The sequence below is a fragment of the Metarhizium acridum genome (assembly GCF_019434415.1).
Source record: "Metarhizium acridum strain ARSEF 324 chromosome Unknown scaffold_578, whole genome shotgun sequence".
NCBI classification, from domain to species: domain Eukaryota; kingdom Fungi; phylum Ascomycota; class Sordariomycetes; order Hypocreales; family Clavicipitaceae; genus Metarhizium; species Metarhizium acridum.
In genome coordinates this window covers 35,223-54,657 of record NW_027094046.1, presented here as the reverse complement: position 1 = coordinate 54,657, position 19,435 = coordinate 35,223, and the positions used below count along the sequence as shown (strand labels likewise).

The 19,435-nt window shown below is 44.6% G+C and overlaps 2 protein-coding genes across 2 annotated transcripts; both read left to right on the top strand.

Moving 5' to 3' along the window:
* Positions 1-4,757: 4,757 nt before the first annotated feature.
* Positions 4,758-6,929, top strand: J3458_021153 (uncharacterized protein; the record flags this gene model as incomplete). Its single annotated transcript, XM_066122421.1, has 5 exons — positions 4,758-5,084; positions 5,162-5,168; positions 5,276-5,437; positions 5,508-5,791; positions 5,843-6,929. 5 exons carry the CDS (start codon positions 4,758-4,760, stop codon positions 6,809-6,811), a joined length of 1,749 nt encoding a protein of 582 aa, XP_065972431.1. The 3' UTR covers positions 6,812-6,929.
* A 9,030-nt stretch (positions 6,930-15,959) lies between these two features.
* On the top strand, positions 15,960-18,874 carry J3458_021152 (uncharacterized protein). Its single transcript, XM_007816840.2, has one exon. It carries the CDS (start codon positions 16,192-16,194, stop codon positions 18,778-18,780), a length of 2,589 nt encoding a protein of 862 aa, XP_007815031.2. The 5' UTR covers positions 15,960-16,191; the 3' UTR covers positions 18,781-18,874.
* The last annotated feature ends 561 nt before the right edge of the window (positions 18,875-19,435 follow it).

Sequence of the window (19,435 nt, the reverse complement as noted above, 5' to 3'; positions counted from 1 at the left end):
AAAATCTATTATAACCGTTAAGGCCCTTTAAATTAATTAGAAGGCTCTAATAAAGCTAGCGTTAAAAGGTCTTAATAAGGGCCGCTCGTATTAGATTTAAGGTCTTTAAAAATGTTAGATTTAAATAATTAACTTCCTTTTTAACCTGCTTAAAGGCCTTAAGTATTAACTTTAATAATAAACTATACCTTATTAATATTACTATTATTATTAGACTTAATATAGGTTAGAAATTTAAGCTATTATAGCTTCTTTAATTAAATTTAATAAATTTAGCCTTAATAGAAGGTTTTTTTATTAAAGGTTATATCTTTAATTCGTTTAACTTCTAATTTAAATAGAATCTATATACGAAAGATATTAATAAAGTTATATCTAATAAGATAGCTAATTTCTACGTGGGCTATTATTTTAAGAGCTTATTTTTAAATGCCTTAAAGAACTTTCTAGGTTATTAAATAGGCCCTATAACCGTACGCGATTAAATGTATAATATTAGGCCTATTTAAATAACTTATATTACGATTATTTAATTAGAGCTACTATTAAAGCTATTAGAAGAGCGTCTTTTAGTTTATACCTTATTATAATAATAGATTATAAAGGTAAGTAGTAGCTTTTTAAATCTTAAGCTATAATTTAGTAGAAAGGTTAGCTATTAGCTATATTATACGAGCTTTTAACCTTAGAATACCCTTGAACCTTTTAATAGAGCTATTTTAAGCGGGTATATACGGTAATATAAGCTTATTAATAATACCTTTATAGTTAATTTAAGCCTTATAAGCTATTTAAAGGCTTTTATTATTATTCTAATAGATTTAATAAATGCCTAGTTAATACTACCTTTAAATTTAAGCCTTAAATAATTAAAGGGCTAATAATAAGGTATCTTAAGTAGTATTTTTAAGCTTAAAAACTATTAAAAGGCCTAAGAATTCGTCTTTAATTACTAGAGCTATTAACTTATTATTATAGTTAGGCTTAAATTAAAAGATATTAATGTAAATCCTTTAAAAGGGTCTTAGGCTTATTATTTAAGGGCTTATATAAGAGATAACCCTTTTAACCTTAGCCTTAAAATAGGCTTTATAATTAATTTATATGGGGCCTTAAATCTTTAACCTAGTAGTTTATTTGACTAAATATTTAAGGCTATTTACGTTTAAGTAGCCTAGCTATTAGTGCTAAAGGTTAGTAGAGGCTATTTTTTAGGGTTAAAATTACGTTAAATTAAATTAAAAGCTTCTAATTTAATAAATTTTATTGAATTTAATAATAAGCTACTTAAAGTAATGCCTTATATAAAAGATAACCTTATTATTCTTTAATATAGCTTTTATAACTAGGTTTTAATTATAGCCCTTTTCTAGAAAGCTATTTAGTAAGGCTACATTTATATAAAAGGTTAGAATAAAGGCTACTTACTTTAGCTAAAAGAGCTCTATTTGTATTTATAGAGAGATCTTTTTATAGCCTTTAATTTAAAGCTTTATATCGCTTATAAAGGCTTCTTTAAGCTATTAAAGGACTTAATAGTTAGTAAATTAATTAAGGTTATTATAAATATATATATTTAACCTAAAATCTAGAATAAAAGAGTCCCTTAAAGGGTAAATATTCTTATAGATTAATTAGATAGATAACGCGGCTACTTACTTCACGTAATTTAACCTATACTTTCGTTAATTATAGCCTTTTTTATTAATTTAAGCGTTTTTAGCGTTTTTAGCGTTTTTAGGCCCTTTAAGCTACCCTTATTTTTTAACCTTTTAAGCCCTTTAATATCTAGATCTTTATAGGCTTTATTATTCATGAATTATTTAGGCTTTTAATACTCGTAAAAAGCGTTTATAAGCTTCTTTAACTAGTACTTATAGAAAGCATTTATTAGCTTCTTTAATTTAATGCTATTAAGGCCTAGATTACCCTAGCGTTTATAAAAGGCCTTTATCTTATAGAGAAGGTTATTAATAAGAGCCTTTATTTTAAAGAACACCTTATTATTATTATTAAAGTTAGCTTAAAAACGCGATACCTTTTATTTTTAGATTTTTTTATTACTTTTAATTAATTTAATTAAAAGCTTATTAATAGGCTTAATTAACTTTTACCTTAATAGATAAGTTTAATAGCTTTTATTAAATTTAAGCTTTAATTTTAGCGTTAAGCTTTTATATTAAATCTTTAAGAGACTCGTTTAGGTATAAACACTTATAATAGTAGTATTTTTAATTATAAAGGCACTTTAAAGCTATTTTTAACCTTTTTTATTAATTATTTCTAGGTTAGTTAGGTGCTTATAATATATTTAGGGTCTCTAATAATAATAGACTTTCTTAGAAGATAGAGAATAAAAAACTACTCTTACCTTTTATAGCCTTTTAATACTAGTAATACTATTTATATAAATTATTAATTTAAAAGCTATTTAAAACCTTATTTATTTAACCTTTCTTATTAAGGTTTAAGAGGTTTAAGATATAATTATTCTAATAGCTTAAAAATATAGAGCTAATTAAAGCTATTATAGCTATAAAATCTAGGGTTAATTAAAGCTCTTTTATATTAGGTAGGTTAATTTAACGAGCTTTTACTAATACCTTCTATTAGCTTATAATTTAAGCTTTAATTTTCGTACGATTAGCACCCTTTAATACTAATTTATATTTTAATAGAACCTCTCTTTTATATTCCTATAATATAGGTTATAGCTAGGCTTATAGTAGCTTTAATTTTCTTAAAACGCTATCTTTAATAGCTATTATATTATAATAACTATTAATAGTCTTTATAATAAATTATTAAGTAATTAAAAGAGCTTTTTAATACCTTTAATAGGCTTAAATATTAATCTAATAGTTATTTATAAGAAATTTAAGCCTCTTAAATTAAATTTTATTAAGGTTTATAATTATTATAGCCTTAAAGTTAATATTATTAGGTTAGGGTTTTTTTAAAGGGATAATAGCTATCTTATTAGGCTATTTAGGGTTAATTAAATGCTAAATACCCTAATTAATAGCGTACTTTTTAATAATAAAAATCTATTAAAACTAGCTTTTTAAACCTATTAGAGTTACTAATAAAGAACCTTTAATATTTATAGCTAGGTTAGTTAAGTTTTTAAAGACCTTAAATATATTATAATTTAACGTTAAAATATCTTAAATTTAATGGTAAACTAGGCTTATAACTGTTACATTAATAGTTATAAAAGCAGATTAAATAATAGAATTATTCTTAGAATTAAAGCTATTTAAGTACGAAAAATAAGCTCTTATTTATAGATATTAAGGTCATTTAATAGGTCACCTAAAAAGTAATTAATTTAAGGGGTTTTATGGTATTTAGCTATTAAAGGTTTAGCTTTAATAGGGTAATAGCGCGAGCCTTCTTTTAAGGCTTTTCGTATAATTGGAAAGCAGCTATTTGAGGCGTTTTAGGGCTTATCGGGGTCCCCGATAAATAGCAGCCTTTTTCCATTAAAAGGGGCCTTTAGCGTTGACAGCATAGGTAATGTATCGGACTATTATAAAAGTAAAAATAAGTTTTTTATATTGATTTGTAGCTAACATCTTTGTTATCCGCGAGCCTAGGTTCATAATTTTTTGATGTGCGTAGTATCTGTTCACAAAGTTGTCTTAGGCTTACATGTCCTGGTTAAGGATTGAACTGTACAGAATTCGAGCTTTTCCGCAAAGACAGTCCCCTCGGTTCTCGACCAGGACCCAATCTCTCTGGCACCTCAAGCTTGCGCTCACCTCCCACCTTTCCGGCTGGCTACCAGGTACATCGTCTGCAACAGACTTACACAGCATTTTTGTAAGTAGCCCTTGGTGAGGAAACGGATGAATCAGCGACTTCGGAACTACACTAAAACTGGCAGCCATTAGTGCCGAGAGAATTGTGTCAAGTGATAGATTGTCCAAGAGCTTCTTGAAAACACCAAGTCGTCGTACAGAGCACGTCATCCGTGCCGACGTTCCGTGCGGGGGGTCGCCGGCCGGCTGCACGAACGGGCCTGTTCCTCTTCATCTTTGCCTACCTGTGGGATCCGATGGACGGATTTCCCTTGGCCCTTTTATTCCGTTTCCTACTACGCGGAGTGGTACGCAATGGTCAATGTTGTTATCTGCAATGCAACTATCTAATGCTGGCTGGTGGTTCATCGCAGCCATCGCATGACAAATGAATTCGTAATTCTAATCGGAGGGTCGCTGACAGGTTCGGCTCGGCAGAGGACAAACTGCATTTATATCGGAATATCGGTAATGCGTCAGAAAGGAAGGGGATCAGCACAAGTGCCCTGTTGCGCGGTGTTAATCATACATGGGCTGAATGTCGCGATAGTTCCACCGCACCGCGTCATGAGGGAAAAGCGTTGAATAATTGGTTATTGGCAAACCATGTGGGCCGCAACGTCTGTCAAGATCCAGGAGCGATGACACCATCACAACCCAGCCGCTCCGCCGAACTTGGAAGCGCCAGGGTCAAAATGCTGTGTTCAAACGAGTCGCACATACTCATCATTTTCGTTCATGTCGAATACTTTCTTCAACAATTGAAGCTTGACCTAAAGCTGACTAGTGTGAAGCTAGGATTGGGGTAAGAGAATGGCTTTATAAAGACATTTGATACCCTGCTGACGGCATTGCGCCATGGTGTCTCACTTCCACACAGACCGGAGGGCTGAGAAAAACACTCTTGCCACGGCTGATCCTCTACCGACAAACCGACGGTCTCTTTCGTCGTCCATGGTTCCAGTTACCCACCGCATCTGGAACAAGATGACAATACCATTGTTCTTGCTTGTGGCTTTAGCCCTCGCTTTCCGCATGGCCAGCGGCACGAATCACCATCAAAATGGCACTTCAAAACCGAATTTCATCTTCATCATGACGGATGATCAAGATCTGCACCTAAATTCTCTTGAATATCAGGACATAGTCCAAAAGCAGCTGATCGAAAAAGGCACCACGTTCAAGAAGCATTTCTGCACTGTCGCATTGTGTTGTCCGTCGAGAGTGTCTCTCCTTACGGGGAAGGCTGCGCACAATACCAATGTTACCGATGTGTCATGGGTACGTCCAACTCTTCCAGACCTCGATGGTCGGCCTTTATCCGTATACCATAGATTGATTAACAATGTAAATAACAGCCGTATGGTATGTTCCATAACTCGATGACCTTTCCAAAACCCTAGTTACGATCCATGTACACGGATCATTGGGTGAGCCGCGTGTCAAACTGACTAGACTTTCATGTTTTACAGGTGGATACACGAAGTTTGCTACACAGGGGCTCAATGAGGCGTATTTGCCCGTGTGGCTACAAAGCTACGGGTATAACACATACTACACCGGAAAACTCATGAACCAGCACAGCACTCGCACATACAACCAGCCCTTTGCTAAGGGATGGACTCGCTCTGACTGTACGTGATGTCGACGGGCGAAACTCCCCTCTTGCTCAAATCACTAACCGACCATGTCGTGCGTCTACAGTCTTGCTTGACCCTGGAACTTATAGCTATCTTGATGGTATCATGGCCCTAGACAAAAATGAATACAGGAGTATCAAAGGGCAATATTCCACCGACGTCGTTGCCAATAGGTCCCTTGAGTTCCTCGATAATGCCCTTGCTGCCGGCAAGCCTTTCTTCTTGGGTGTTGCGCCTATAGGTCCTCACGCCAATACGGGGTTTACGACGCCGATTCCTGCCGACCGACACAAGCATCTATTTCCAAATGTCTCGATTCCTCGCTCCCCAAGTTTCAATCCAATTACAGTACGTGAAGACCCGCAGATGAGATTGCGCAAAGCTAAGAACCTGCCATAGCCTGGCCATGTCAACTATCTGAAGAATCTTCCGCGATTAAACTCCACACAAATCCAATACAGCGATAACTTTTATCGCGCTCGGTTACAGACCCTACAGGCTGTCGATGAGCTAGTTGGCGGCATCATTGACGCCTTGGAAAAAGTCCCGGAAGTTCTTGCCAATACATACATCATCTACACCAGCGACAACGGCTATCACATCGGACAGCATAGATTACCCCCCGGAAAGACCTGCAACATTGAAGAGGATATCAATGTGCCATTCGTCATTCGCGGGCCCGGCATCGCCGCGGGCAAAGAAGTCTCCTTCCCGACCTCCCACACCGACATTGTCCCTACTTTATTCAAGCTCGCGGGTATCCCTCTGCATGAAGACTTTGATGGTGTTCCCATTGCAGTTACGCGCAAAGATCAGAAGCACCGGGTGCGCAAGAACGAGCATGTCAACATTGAATATTGGGGTCAAGGCTACCTCGAGGGCGAAGTCTTTGGCAACTTGCAGGGGGCGTTTGCGAAAAACACGTACAAAACTCTCCGTCTCGTCGGTGACAATCACGACTTCATGTACGGCGTCTGGTGTACCAACGAGCACCAGCTGTACGACATGAAAACTGATCCACATCAAATGACGAATTTGTACGGAAGCAAGGAAAAGACGTCGGGATACGACATACCTGCTTTGTCTGCTCGGCTGGACGCTCTGCTGCTCACCCTCAAGAGCTGCAAGGGCAAAGTCTGCAGAGAGCCTTGGCAAACCCTCTTCCCTGATCCCAAAGACAACGTCCGCTCCCTCGACGATGCCATGGATTCAAAGTATGATGACTTCTTTTTTAATCAGCAAAAGAAGGTGACTTTTTCAGAGTGTGTAAATGGTTACATAACGCAATATGAGGGGGCGTTGGAGCCGGTGGGCTACGTGGATTGGAATAGATATCTCTCTCAGAACAGCTGGTCTCATGAGACTTGACCTGGGCTCGTGTTGCCTAATGTACCTACTTGCGGTCTATACATATCCATCCTTGAACGGGATAACTTGGCTGCGCTTATAAATGTTACTTTAAACAATATATACGAGACTATCAAACCCACGTACGTCTCAATGGGGAGCAGTACACCCCTGGAGTGTCGGTGACTGGAGCGACGTTGACGAAAACAGCCCAGCGAATATCGCTCCAGGTTTTGTAATTGGCTATGGTGATCATTTCTATCTTAACAGCTAGAATGCCCCCTTTTCTGTCTTACTTCAAGAGCAACATGGACCCCGGCTTAAACTCAACCAATCTGTGGCGGAGAACAGAAACCTCAACTATTCGTCAGTTCAAAAGCAATGAATGATGTACATGGTCAACAAGCTCCCATACCTAGTTACAAAGCAAAATGGTATCCTTGGCATCTGATTTTCATTATATATGTCGCTTTCTCCGTTTCTTGCGGCCAAGATCTCTTACCAGATTAACCTTGTCCAAGCAGAGCGCAAGATGTCGATCAACAACTCAAAGGAAGTGAGTGAAAGCCATATTCCGGATCTTAGCAAACCCAGCACACAAGCTTAAATGCCATTGTGAGGTTTATTTTCAGTTCCTATGCACAAGATTCCCCACTGGCTGATTCTGGGAGACGACAGATTGCCTCGGAAAAACATCAATGAATCGTTTAGCAGACGCCAGGCCGGGTCTGAGTAAATTTCTTCGTCTTCATAAACAAGTAAAGTGCTCTAGTAGTGGATTTACATGTACGAATTGCCCCTTCTTTATTTACAGACCGCCAGCGGCGCAAATTGAAGCAGCAGCAGAAGCCTGCCTATCATAGCGATCGGGGGAACTGGACTGCTGGAATTTTTGACACAGAGCGCCAACACTCAGAGTCTGCCAGCGATCGATGCGCTTCATTTCAGAAAAGAATAGACCCGCAGAACAGCCGGCATCCATGCTACAGGCCATATTGTTGTAGACAGAGGCGCGCTGTTGGAAAATACCGACGGAGTCACGGTCAGAGCTAATGCCGCCGTGTCTGTACTTCAACGATGCCGGGACCGCGTTGTTCGCGCACATGAGAAGCTTAGACTATTACATTTATAAATCTATCAGCGGCTTCTAATGTCTTAAAGTGTCAGGGGATAGCGGATTGGTGACGAACCTCCACAAGAGCAGTAGCAATCGCAGCCACGCAGCCGCGTCTTTGGACACCATTGGCCTTGGCCCTGGCGACGATTGATCTGGCGCAACTACTTTAAGCGGCATTGAGGCTAGGAAGGTTAGCTAGGTGCGGTGACGCCCAAGACGAGATAGGCCAGAACGTTGTTGAACTTCATCCCGCTGTGCTCTTAGAAACCAGAAACTTTGTGGAAATATATGACATTTGGGGAAAACGATCTTTTTTGGTCAAAGTATTGGAAGCCAGCACATCTTTGATAACCGGAGAGATGACAGTCCTATTTATGGAATTGATAGAAACTCTCGAGCACTTGCCATCAACTCGTAGTTGTACTTGCACCAAGGATCAGCAGGGTCCGGATACCAAACAGAGTGGGACTGGGGTGACCTCGTCTGCGAATTCCCGGTCATTCAAATCTTCCTGTCAAACATCATCTTACGCCTGCTCCGCAATGTTATTTCTCACTGGTGTATAATTATTCTACTTGTAGAAACAGTCGGTAGCCAATGGAGACGGCTCATAAGGGCTCATAAGCCCACGCTGTCTACTCCGTACAACTTGCTGTAGTTTTGCCAAGCCTAGTGTACTTCTGCCGTGACTAGCAATGTACTTGACGCCACACCGAGTCGACAACAGCATTGGCCAACACTGGCAGTAAGACGTAACAACTAAACATTATCATTTAGATTACAAAGCATAACTACTATCTCTGAGCATCCATATTCGCGTTCTAGGAGAACATGAAGGGTGCAAAGTCTGGGACCAGTCCTCGTATTGGGAAGCCATTGGTCTTGAGTTAGTCTCTTGTCACCCATTCCCAACGGGTCCGGACCTGCCGTTTAGGGATTTACAATTTAATGATGGATGGTTGGTCTCTAGGTGAACTGCCGGCACTAGGAGCCAAAATTGGGTCAACGCCAACTAGTTACTGCCCGTAATGGTTCAAATGTTGGGTTAACCTATTGCGGCATGACCGCTGACAAACTCACGGCTAGGTATGGATTGTCGCAAGGTCCGGTATCAAGACGCGGTGTTTCCGACACCTAGCCCCTTGATAAGCGGGAAGAGCAATAGGTTTCACCGGCCACCCTGATAGTCATGGGCCCAAAAGCCTGAAAGATTGGACTGCGCGGGGTGGCTTTAGTTCATATTCAGAGCAACTTTGCTTTCGAATTTCAGGGGCATATGAAAAATAAAGATAAGCAACAGGAAGTGTTGGAAGGTTGGGCCAGTAGTGGAAACGTTGCATATTACGAATTCAAAAGATGGGGAGAGCGGCGGCGACACCGACACGGCTTTAAACAAAAGGGGATGAACATCACAAGGTTTCAATGAGTTCCGGGAATTCTTTATGGTCCTGAGATTCCTCCCTTCTTGCCGCCCGCTTAGGGTCAAAAGCCGTCTCTGCCTACAGAACCACGTCTGAGGGGACTGGGAACTCCCACCAAATACACCTCACCACTCACCATTCCCATCACGGCTTGCAAGCGCAGCATGTCGCCTTACAAGTAGAGTTCGCAAACCTCGAACTTCTGACAGTCATCACGAGGGATTACCAAATGTTCAAGTATAAGGCGTATGTCGTATCTGTGAGGCACGGTAGGGGTAGGTTTGAAGTTTATGCAATCTGGAAAGTCGGAGTGCTAGTGAAAATGTGGCAAGGGCTTAGCAGAGGCCTTATAATGGTAACTAAATTCATCTCATAACAGTCTTCGGTATCAAAAAGAGATGATATTTGGGAGAATAATCTCTGTAAAATCCCCTCTCCGTTTCTCGTCAATTTGTTCTAACCGATGCCGCAGATCGTCATCCAAGCCGTCAGGGCACGCACCCAGAAGTGGATTACGAAATGCAACATGACATATATAGTCTGGGCGTCGTACTCTTGGAATCGGCCTGTGAACGTCATTTGTACTGTACGGAAAAGATGAGGAAAATTGTTCATCTGTACGAAGCGATATACTTGGATCGGCGGACTGGGTGGCACGACCTCGAAATACGCCAGGCAGCGCCAATCGAATCAAGCGGCAACTTGAAGATGTGGCTTCCAGGGAGCTGCCATGCCGACTAGGGAACCGGTATACTGATGTTGTCCTTTTGTGCTTGCGATGTTTGGATGTAGGAAGTGGTACCAACCACGACGGACAAGGACTCGGTGTAGGTGCTGTAGACTGCACGGATGAAGATGGGATTGTCCTTGGGGTAGCCTATATTGAGAATGTGCTTGAGAAACTGCACAGCATCATGGTGTAGAAGTTTTTGCTGTCATATTGGTCATGATCGGCCTTGCATACTGCCCGCTTATGAAAGAGGACGGACGAGTCTTGACCGTAAACGAGCCAGAAAGCATAAGTCTCAAGAAGAGCTCGCCCATGCCGAACGGCGCAGAGCACGAGTTTCATCCCCTTATCGGACTGCATCGGTTCAGCGTGACGAAAGCGAAAGAATCCCCGACTCGGCCGCCTCCCTGATGGGCTAGGAACTGTAAGTGAGGCCTCCAGACTGAACATCTGGACTCCCTGGCTGCAGTGGAACGGTGAGATTCGCCCATGCCGCAGCCAGACAGCACGGTTGAGTTGCAACATGGAAGCGAAGGCGACTGGGTGCAACAGTGGCTGCTGCTGTGCCACTTGACACGCTGCATGGCTCCCTGTTCGTCTGTCTGCTGTGAGTCCAGACATGGATGTCAAGTTCTTCAGTCCTACGCAACCTAGTTACCCATCGCTCGACGATTATTGGCACCGGGGGGGCAAGGGGACCAAGGGACCAGGCACGCAATAGACTCTGGCCGTCTCCCAAGACCCTGTTTCTATGGTCTTCTCTGATCTGCCGGCTTCTTGCTTCGCCTGGTCCAGCAAGCCGTCTGTTTGGCCGTACGGAGTACAATACAGACGAATGGGGTCAACGAAGCATTGGGAGCAGCTGTCAACTCAGAACTGCCCAACTTCAACCTTGACGACATTATCAACGGCGGCCAAATGCCGCCAAGGGCAATAACGCCTACTGCCATACTCCCGAACGGCTGACTTGAATCTGGTGACTTTAACTTTTTGTCTGTCATGGCCTCGAAATCAGACATTGAGCACTGGCACATTGACACCGCCACCTATGACAATCGAGTGGAGGAAATACACTTTGTTACAGACCCTAAGAGGAATATTAGGCGGAAACGGCAAACAGTGGTTTGGCACTTTGAGCAGCTCCTAGGCCGGGGAGGCTTCGGGGAAGTAAGGCTGGAGAGGAACAGGAAAAATGAGGCTGTTAGGGCTGTTAAAAAGATCGCAACAGGCGCCACTCTCAGTAATAACGACTGTGAGAAGGAACTAAAGGCATTTCTGGAATTCTTAAAGCTAAAAGTACGTCAACTGCGGCCAAGATAACTCTATCACGTCGCTGATTTTAGATAGTATTGCGAAGCTGCCGTGTTTGTTGAGTTTATTGGGTGGTTCAAGAATAGCCTTAATGTCTATCCATTAATGGAATACATTGCTCTAGGAGACCTTAACAAGAACGTCGCTCCTTGTTCTGGGAAACTAACTTAGTAGAATCAGAGACTCAGGACATTACTCGGCAGATACTATCGGGCTTGGAGATTATATACGCCGAGTCTTTTGCACATCGCGGTCTCAAGCCGCAGGTATTTTGTCATGAGTTTTGGCTTTCTTCCGGTCGCTAATTACTGATGAACATGCATGCAACAGAGTGTTTTGGTCGTACATGGACCACCCCAGTGGTGGGTGAAGATTGCCGACTTTGCAGTGAGCAAAAGACTGACTGTGAGCACCGAGTATCACACCAAGAGCGGCACTCAGCCGTACATGGCACCTGAAATTCTCGATTACTTGGACTCAGCAAAGTCAAGCCCAGGATACACCAATGCTGTTGACATATGAGCAGTCGAATGCATCACGTATTGACTTATTACTGGCAATGTCCCCTTTCCATCCGGCAAATCTTTGGTGAAATCTGCCAAGACAGGTCTTTCTTTCATTCCCACGCTCTTCTCAATAGCGGGGTTGGAAATACATGCTTCAACTTCATTGGAAAGCTTCTCGTAACTTGTCCGGAGGAGAGACTTTCAGCCTCGCAGGCCCTGCGTGACACATGGATTAGCCCAGGTAAGGATACAAGTAGTCTGCAGGCCACTCTTCTTGAGCTAATTTCATTTCACTTCTCCTAGCGTCCGACGATGGGGAACCTTCAGAACGTATACTGAACCCGAATTCAGTGGCATCCGAGCTTTCGCGGCTTACCACCTCAGCCATGGCCTACAATACAACCTCCCATGAGGGTCTCATATCACATAGCCCGACATCTCCCTGGCATAGTGATTCTCGTCATGATGAATCATCAACACCAATCCGCTCTTCACCTAACACCATGCAATTGAACTCTGGCTTAGCAGCTAAATACGACCAAGGGCGAGTACTCGTCGTAGACTACAAAGACACCCTCAGCGCTACTCAACGCATTGGCAACTTACCATTTAATCAGGGGAAATATAGCGCCGCAGAACGAGAGTACCAACGAGCAGCCAAAGGGCGAGAGCGAGTACTATGGTTAGATCATGAAGAAAACCTTGCTGTGATTCAAGACCTTGGCGACTCACTTTTCTATCAACAAAAATATAGCGCCGCACAACGAGCATATCAACGAGCGGCTGATGGCCGAGAGCGAGTACTAGGGTTAAACCATGGAGATACCCTTGGCTCTCTTCACTCGCTGGGTGAATCGCTTTTCTACCAAGAGAAATATAGCGCTGCGGAACAAGCGCAACAACGAGCGGCTAATGGCCGAGAACGAGTACTAGGGAATTGCCACAAAGACACCCTTTACTATTTTCAATCACTGGGCTCATCTCTTTTTAACCATCAGAAATATAGCGCTGCAGAACAAGCGTATCAACGAGCAGCTGATGGCCGAGAGCAACTACTAGGGAATGATCATCAAGACACACTTGACTCTATTTACTGGGTAGGTCGATCGCTTCACCACCAAGGTAAACATAGCGCTGCGGAACAAGAGTACCCGCGAATAGCTTCATTTGGGAAAGAGGAAGAAAAAGATGAGGAAGATGAGTAGGAAGATAAGGGAAGGGAAGAAGGCTCCTACTAACGCCACCGATAACGCCTCTAGCGATTGAGTCGTCATTGGCGACGTTTACCCCAATCATGTTCCAATGGAATTAAAGTAGTCCTAAAGAATGTCTCATTCAAAATAGCCCTGATGTTTTGTTTCAGTCTCTCAAGCATTTCAATGAGCAGCTATTGAAGCTGGTCATTTCCATGCCTGCCTAGTAAGTGAGACGAGGTCGCCAACCGCGGCTAAAGCCATGCCGTGCCTGAGATTTGGTGAGACCCGTCACCTATGTTGGACATTCGTTTTTGTCAACAACTCAAGCGTCTACCTGATCCACCCGACGGCGAAAGACTTTCTGGTACAAGAAAATGACTGCCGATATTGGCCCCTCGGACGAACTGACTCCCGGTCATGATTGAGGCCCTCATTCAAGAGTGTTATATCCCACACATGTTTCTCGGAGCGACTGGAGACGATAATTTGGACTTTAATCCCGAAGTGATAGATCCGTCGTTTGCCGCCGTGACAGCGCCTTTCATACCTCAGATTTGGACGACTTACAGCAGAGAAATGCTAAACCTACTGGATGACCTTCGCTAATGGGCTACAAGCCTGGACGATGACCTTGAGCTAGCCGGGCCTAGAACACCGCGATTCGGCCGATGCGCAGACTCACCCTGTTGTGAGTCTCATGCGAGTCTCTTCTTCTTACCGCCACAACCCCTGATGGGAGAGTAAAGGCTGCGTAGTTGACCAAGGACTCACGCTATCTTCGCAGGCCGGTTTGTACACCATCTCAAATGCTTCCTGCCCGGAACTCGAACGGCGTACCTGTCACTCCTGGTCGGAAGTTCGCCTTTTGCACGCGAAAGTTCCATAAGGACTCGGGCCGAGCGCTAGCAGGAGGCTTGAACTCAACGACGCTCAATGCAACAGAATTGACCGGGGGAAACATTCGCCTACGGGCTGATTCAAGGTTCATTATGTGAAGAAATGGCCTACTCGCGCTCACATCATCCTTCGTGCAACCGGTTTGGCCCTGTTCGAGAAGAGCCTCGAATCGTTTCATCGTTTCACTCGCTGATGGACGCACAGTTGAGCCGGGCTTCGGGTAGGCATCGCAGTCGGCAATTGGCGTCTTCCAAAGCGCCTCCAGGCATTCTCCTTCGGAACAGCATGCATTTCCTGTAGCCTCTTCCAAAAGCTTGCAAGTCCCGCATGAAGTCCAATGCGTTGCTGTCGCCGCTGAAAGCAGAAAAATCCCACCGAGGATGCTACTGTTTCTGTAGGATAGCATGTATAGCATCAACTGTATGGCTGGATAGCGACAAGAGTTTGTTTCCATATATGTCAAAGCTGAATTGAGGTCTCGCTACGGACAAAATTCCTGCGGCACAGGCTTTACCAATGCGACGTGGTCCAAAAGTAGAAGCATTCGGGCTGGACCAGTCTGGGACCCAGGATGGGAGTCCCTGCACATTCTTACTCGATGATACAGCATAGAAGATATCCAAGGTTAACGAACGAGACAGTATTTCTGTGGCAGCTTGTAGATACACATGTGCACATGACGTAGTGTAGGCAGGCAGAATGCGAAGCTCGTTGGAATCTGACGCAAAGCTCAGTACGGCAAAGATTCGGTCTCTGGGATCCATAGCCTTATTAGCCCATTCACCTAGATTCATAGTGATGTCTGAAAGAATTGACTCAAGCGGAGACTTCTTTTTACTGGAGGTGATGAGGTACAGAGTGCGCCGTGCAAGAAAGTTAGAACCAGCGAGGCTCGCCACACGGGAGTATTATCGTGAGCAAATTCACGGCCCGTCAACGTCTCGTTCGATAGTGTAACAACAGTTCGAGCACCTGCCCACAAGACATTCTTCTTAATTGACTGTTGGCCACAAAAAAGTATGACGCCGTCATGAAGAGCTGCCTCTTGCAGTACCCAAACTTTCCGGAACCATGGCAGTTCTAGAACCTTTGGAACAAGTTCCAAACTGAAAGCCGGAAAGTCTTGAGGAAACCATTTCGGTCTAAGTGAGGTCAGCGTATGCTCCCACGCGTTCTTTTTGTAGTCCGGTTTGCGTTGCAGGCTAATGAGTGATTGAAGAGCGGCCCGGCCTCCACGTCTCAAGGCTTCAACGCCTACATCGGAGTCATGCTCACTTGGGCCCAGCCAAACCAAAACCCCAAATGCTCGTCGATATATCTCAGCCATTAACTCGACCTGCGCGTTTTGTCCACATCATCCTCCTGGTTGATGCATATCGCGTCTACCCAGAGGCTGAGAGCTTGATCCACATGCTCGAATCGTTGAAGAGCATTGGCCAGGTTGGCAGTGACCTGGACTCTTTGGTTATTCAGGAATATAACGGTGGTTTGTGACGCGTCATTCCAAGTGCACGAAAGGGGCAGATATTGGCCTCTCGAATTGGCACAGCATTCGTGGAGCGGTAAACACGGGAAGCAACTGACTGTGTCTCTGTCGGTGTTTGCCCGGTATCACGACGGGAACAAATGAACAAGTCGGATTTCTCTGCTGGCGTGATTGAGTGGTTGCTAGGTCCGCTTCGTCGGCACACCCGCAGCTGTGACAATGGAGGCGGTGAGAAGAGGGCAGGTTCAAAGACAGAAGCCATGGATCTTGCTCAGGACATCACGTTTCGATGCATTTCCGCCCGAGGACATGCTGCCTGAGAGTTGGTGTAGGATTGATGCAAGAATGCAGAGATGTGGCGCTGCGGCTTATGCCGGCTGGTGGTTTGGGCAGCGTGCATGCCGTCACCAAGGCGATCGTCCAATGCTCTCGGCGTATTTGGGCAGCGACCCTGAGGGTCTATCAGACCAGCTTCATGCCGTCGCACGCATCATCCCAGAGAGATGGCGGAATTCACACATCTGGCCTAGTTTGCGTCGCGGAAGGAGCGACCCTTTCGGGAGGTTGAGCCAGGCACATCATTGCCCAATCGGCCAATGGAATGATGGGGTCTGACCTTCCGTTATCCAGCCGTTGCCACAAGCAAAAACCCAGGTGCCCAATTGTGCCCATCACGACCGACGACAAAGTTGCATCACAAAAAAAGCTTCTGTTGATGACCGGTGGCGGAATCAACAATGGACCAAGGCTTTCAGGCTGGCGCCGAAGCCTTGCGTCAATCGATACTCTCGACCCCGATTATTGACAACCACGCACATCCGCTGCTTAAAAACAGCCATATCGACAAGTATCCCCTGCTTACCATCGTAACGGAAGCTCATGGTGACGCGCTCGACTCATCGCGAACCAGCCTGGCCCACATTCGAGCCGTCAAACAGCTTTCGGAACAACTTGGATGTGCCGCGACTTGGGACGCTGTGGAAACCGCCATCGAAAAAGAACGACGACATGACTACACCGCATGGACTCAGAAATGCCTTGCCGGTATCGAGTGCGTCCTTGTGGATGACGGTCTGGATAATGAGCAAGCTGTCGAGCCCTACAGCTATTTTGACCAGTTCGCCTCCAGCCCCAGCAAACGTATTCTTCGCATTGAGCAAGTTGCCGCCAAATTTATAGAATTTGCGTGTATCTCACAGACATCGCCCGCGAGAGCATTTGACTACGCCATCGCAGATTTCGAGGCCGAGCTTAGAGGTGCAATTTCCAACGCGGAAGTTGTCGGCTTCAAGTCGGTAATTTGTTATCGAACAGGACTTGACATTGCATCCAAGGCCAGCGAGTCTGAGGCGCGTGCGGCATTTGCGAGTATTTTCTCACAAAGACAGTCAGTAAATGCTACGAGGTTCACAAAGTTGAATCATCGCGCGCTCAATGAATTCATCGTCCACCGTCTCGCTCAATTAATCCGGGACTCCAAGTCAACCCACAAAAAGCCTATTCAATTCCACACTGGCCTCGGTGATAATGATCTCACTTTAACACGATCTTCTCCGGCGCATCTGCAAGAATTCGCACGGCAATATCCAACAGTCCCAATTGTTCTTTTGCATTCCGGCTATCCCTTCGATCGGGAAGCAGGATACATGGCGGCAATGTATGGAAACGTATATGCTGATATCGGCGAAGTTTTCCCATTCGTCAACAGAGATGGGCAAGAAAGCATAGTACGCCACATTCTGGAGCTCTGTCCTTGGGAAAAGATCATGTGGAGTACCGATGGGCATTGGTTCCCGGAAACCTTTTATCTCTCAATAGTCCAAATGAGGGAGGTGTTCCACACAGTCTTGTGCAAATTGGTGCAAAAGGGGGACATCACATGGAAACAGGCCGCTCAAATGGTACAGGATATGTTGTTTAACACCTCTAATAATATTTATAATCTCGGTCTAACGTTGAGGAGCCAACTATCCGAGAATGTGCCATCATCCGAAACAGTATCAGCTACTGTTGAGTCACAACACTTGTTGACACACTTGAGCAACACCGAAAAGCCACATTACATACGCTTATGCTGGGTGGATTATACGGGTATTCCAAGAATGAGAGTCATACCTTCACGACAGGTTTTGTCCGCGCTAAAAAACAACCAGCCGCTCTCAGCCAGTGTTACGAAGGGGTGTCTTGGCATCCTTCAAAATGATACCTTGATTCCTGGTGTTGGCGCAGCTGGAGAGTATAGGCTGCAACCAGATTTTTTATCCCTCCGTCACGGGCCACGGGATGGCCATATTACGATAATGTGCGACTTCAAGGAAAAGGATGGCTCGCTCGTCAACCTCTGCCCCCGAACCATGTTGAAAAAGGCCTTGGGCCTTGCTCGTCTTCGGAATATCGAGCTTCTGTTTGGTTTTGAGATTGAGCTCGTGCTCCTCCGCCGCTCAGACAACGGGGGATATAGCGATCATAACAATAACGGACACTCTTGGTCAACAGTCGGAGCCATGGACCACGAGGTAGTCGAAAAGGTGTTAGAACCCGCAATACAGCAACTCGATCACGCCGGGGTATACGTCGAAATGCTGCATGCAGAAAGTGCCAAAGGCCAATTCGAAGTAATCTTGCCCAAGGCTAGGGCAATGGAAGCCGTGGACACTTTGATCTTTGCGCGTCAAGTCATAGCTAGCTGCGCAAGTGCCTGTGGATACAAGATGACATTGCATCCCAAACCGATAGCTAATGCGTGCGGCACCGCGGCCCATGCTCACATTTCAATCGCGTCAGATGACCTCAATGCAGCTCTATATGAATCATTCTATGCGGGTATCTTGTCTCACTTGAGAGCTATATGCGCCTTCACGTGTAGCAATATGGTGAGCTATGAACGACTTCGAAACGGCGTCTGGGCAGGAGGTACGTGGGTTGCATGGGGTACACAAAATCGCGAAGCGCCTCTTCGCAAAATCGAAAACAGTCATTGGGAACTGAAGTGCGTGGATGGTCTTTCCAATCCGTATATAGCCACAGCAGCTGTTGTCTTAGCCGGACTCGACGGTGTTCAGAAGGGGAAAACGCTTGACTGGGGTGATTGCACAAGGGACCCTTCGTTACTTTCGTCTGACGAGCGACTTCAATTGGGTATTGATAAAAAGTTGCCAGGGAGCATCGAGGATGCTTTGAACGCCCTCACTGAAGATGAGGATTTGACAAATCTTTTGGGCGTTGATGTTGTCGAAAGATACGTGGGGGTGAAGGAAGCGGAAGTGGATTTAATGAAGTCCATGAGCACGGAGGACAGGAGAAAATGGATCATAGACAGATATTAACAGGTATATTGAGGTCGAATCAAGCCTCAATGCTACACCAATCAATGTTCGTGTGTTGTTAAAAGACTAGAGACATCAAATACACCGGTGCACCACATATGAAGGAAGGCACATGGCGTCGCCGAACCAAATACCCCTGCTTTGAATTTATCCAAGAATCAAACGCTTTCGATAGCCGCACATATAGATTAGCCGAGCACTATGAAAAGGCAACGGGCCTGCTGAGCTGTAGCCGAGGTAGGCGTGGCGATAAATTAGTTGTCGGACGGCCTAGAACTAAATCCGGGTGATCACTAGTGTGATTAGCTAACACTATGCATTGCATATGATAGTGTGTAATTCTAGATGATCTATCGGTCTGGTAAATGACAGCAGTAACATGTAGGGCTAGGTGGCTCAAGATGTGTTAAGGAAAAGCAAGCCCGTTACAGTGCCCTTGATCGCGGGTAATTTGACTACGATATCCTTTTCTTCATCTTTTACAGCTTGGGCAAGCATGGCTCCTTTTGGGCCACGCATTCGACAATGATGGGGGAAAGTGACCAATTTGATACAGGATTCATAAGGAAAAGTAAAAACGCCATCATAGATACAAACCATTCTCAAGAGAGAGGAGAAAATTTTCCTCAAGCACAGTAACCAAGAGCACATGATG

What these genes read in the sequence shown, in the direction of transcription:
- J3458_021152 (XM_007816840.2), top strand. Translation starts at nt 16,192, where the DNA reads ATGGACCAAGGCTTTCAGGCTGGCGCCGAAGCCTTGCGTCAATCGATA.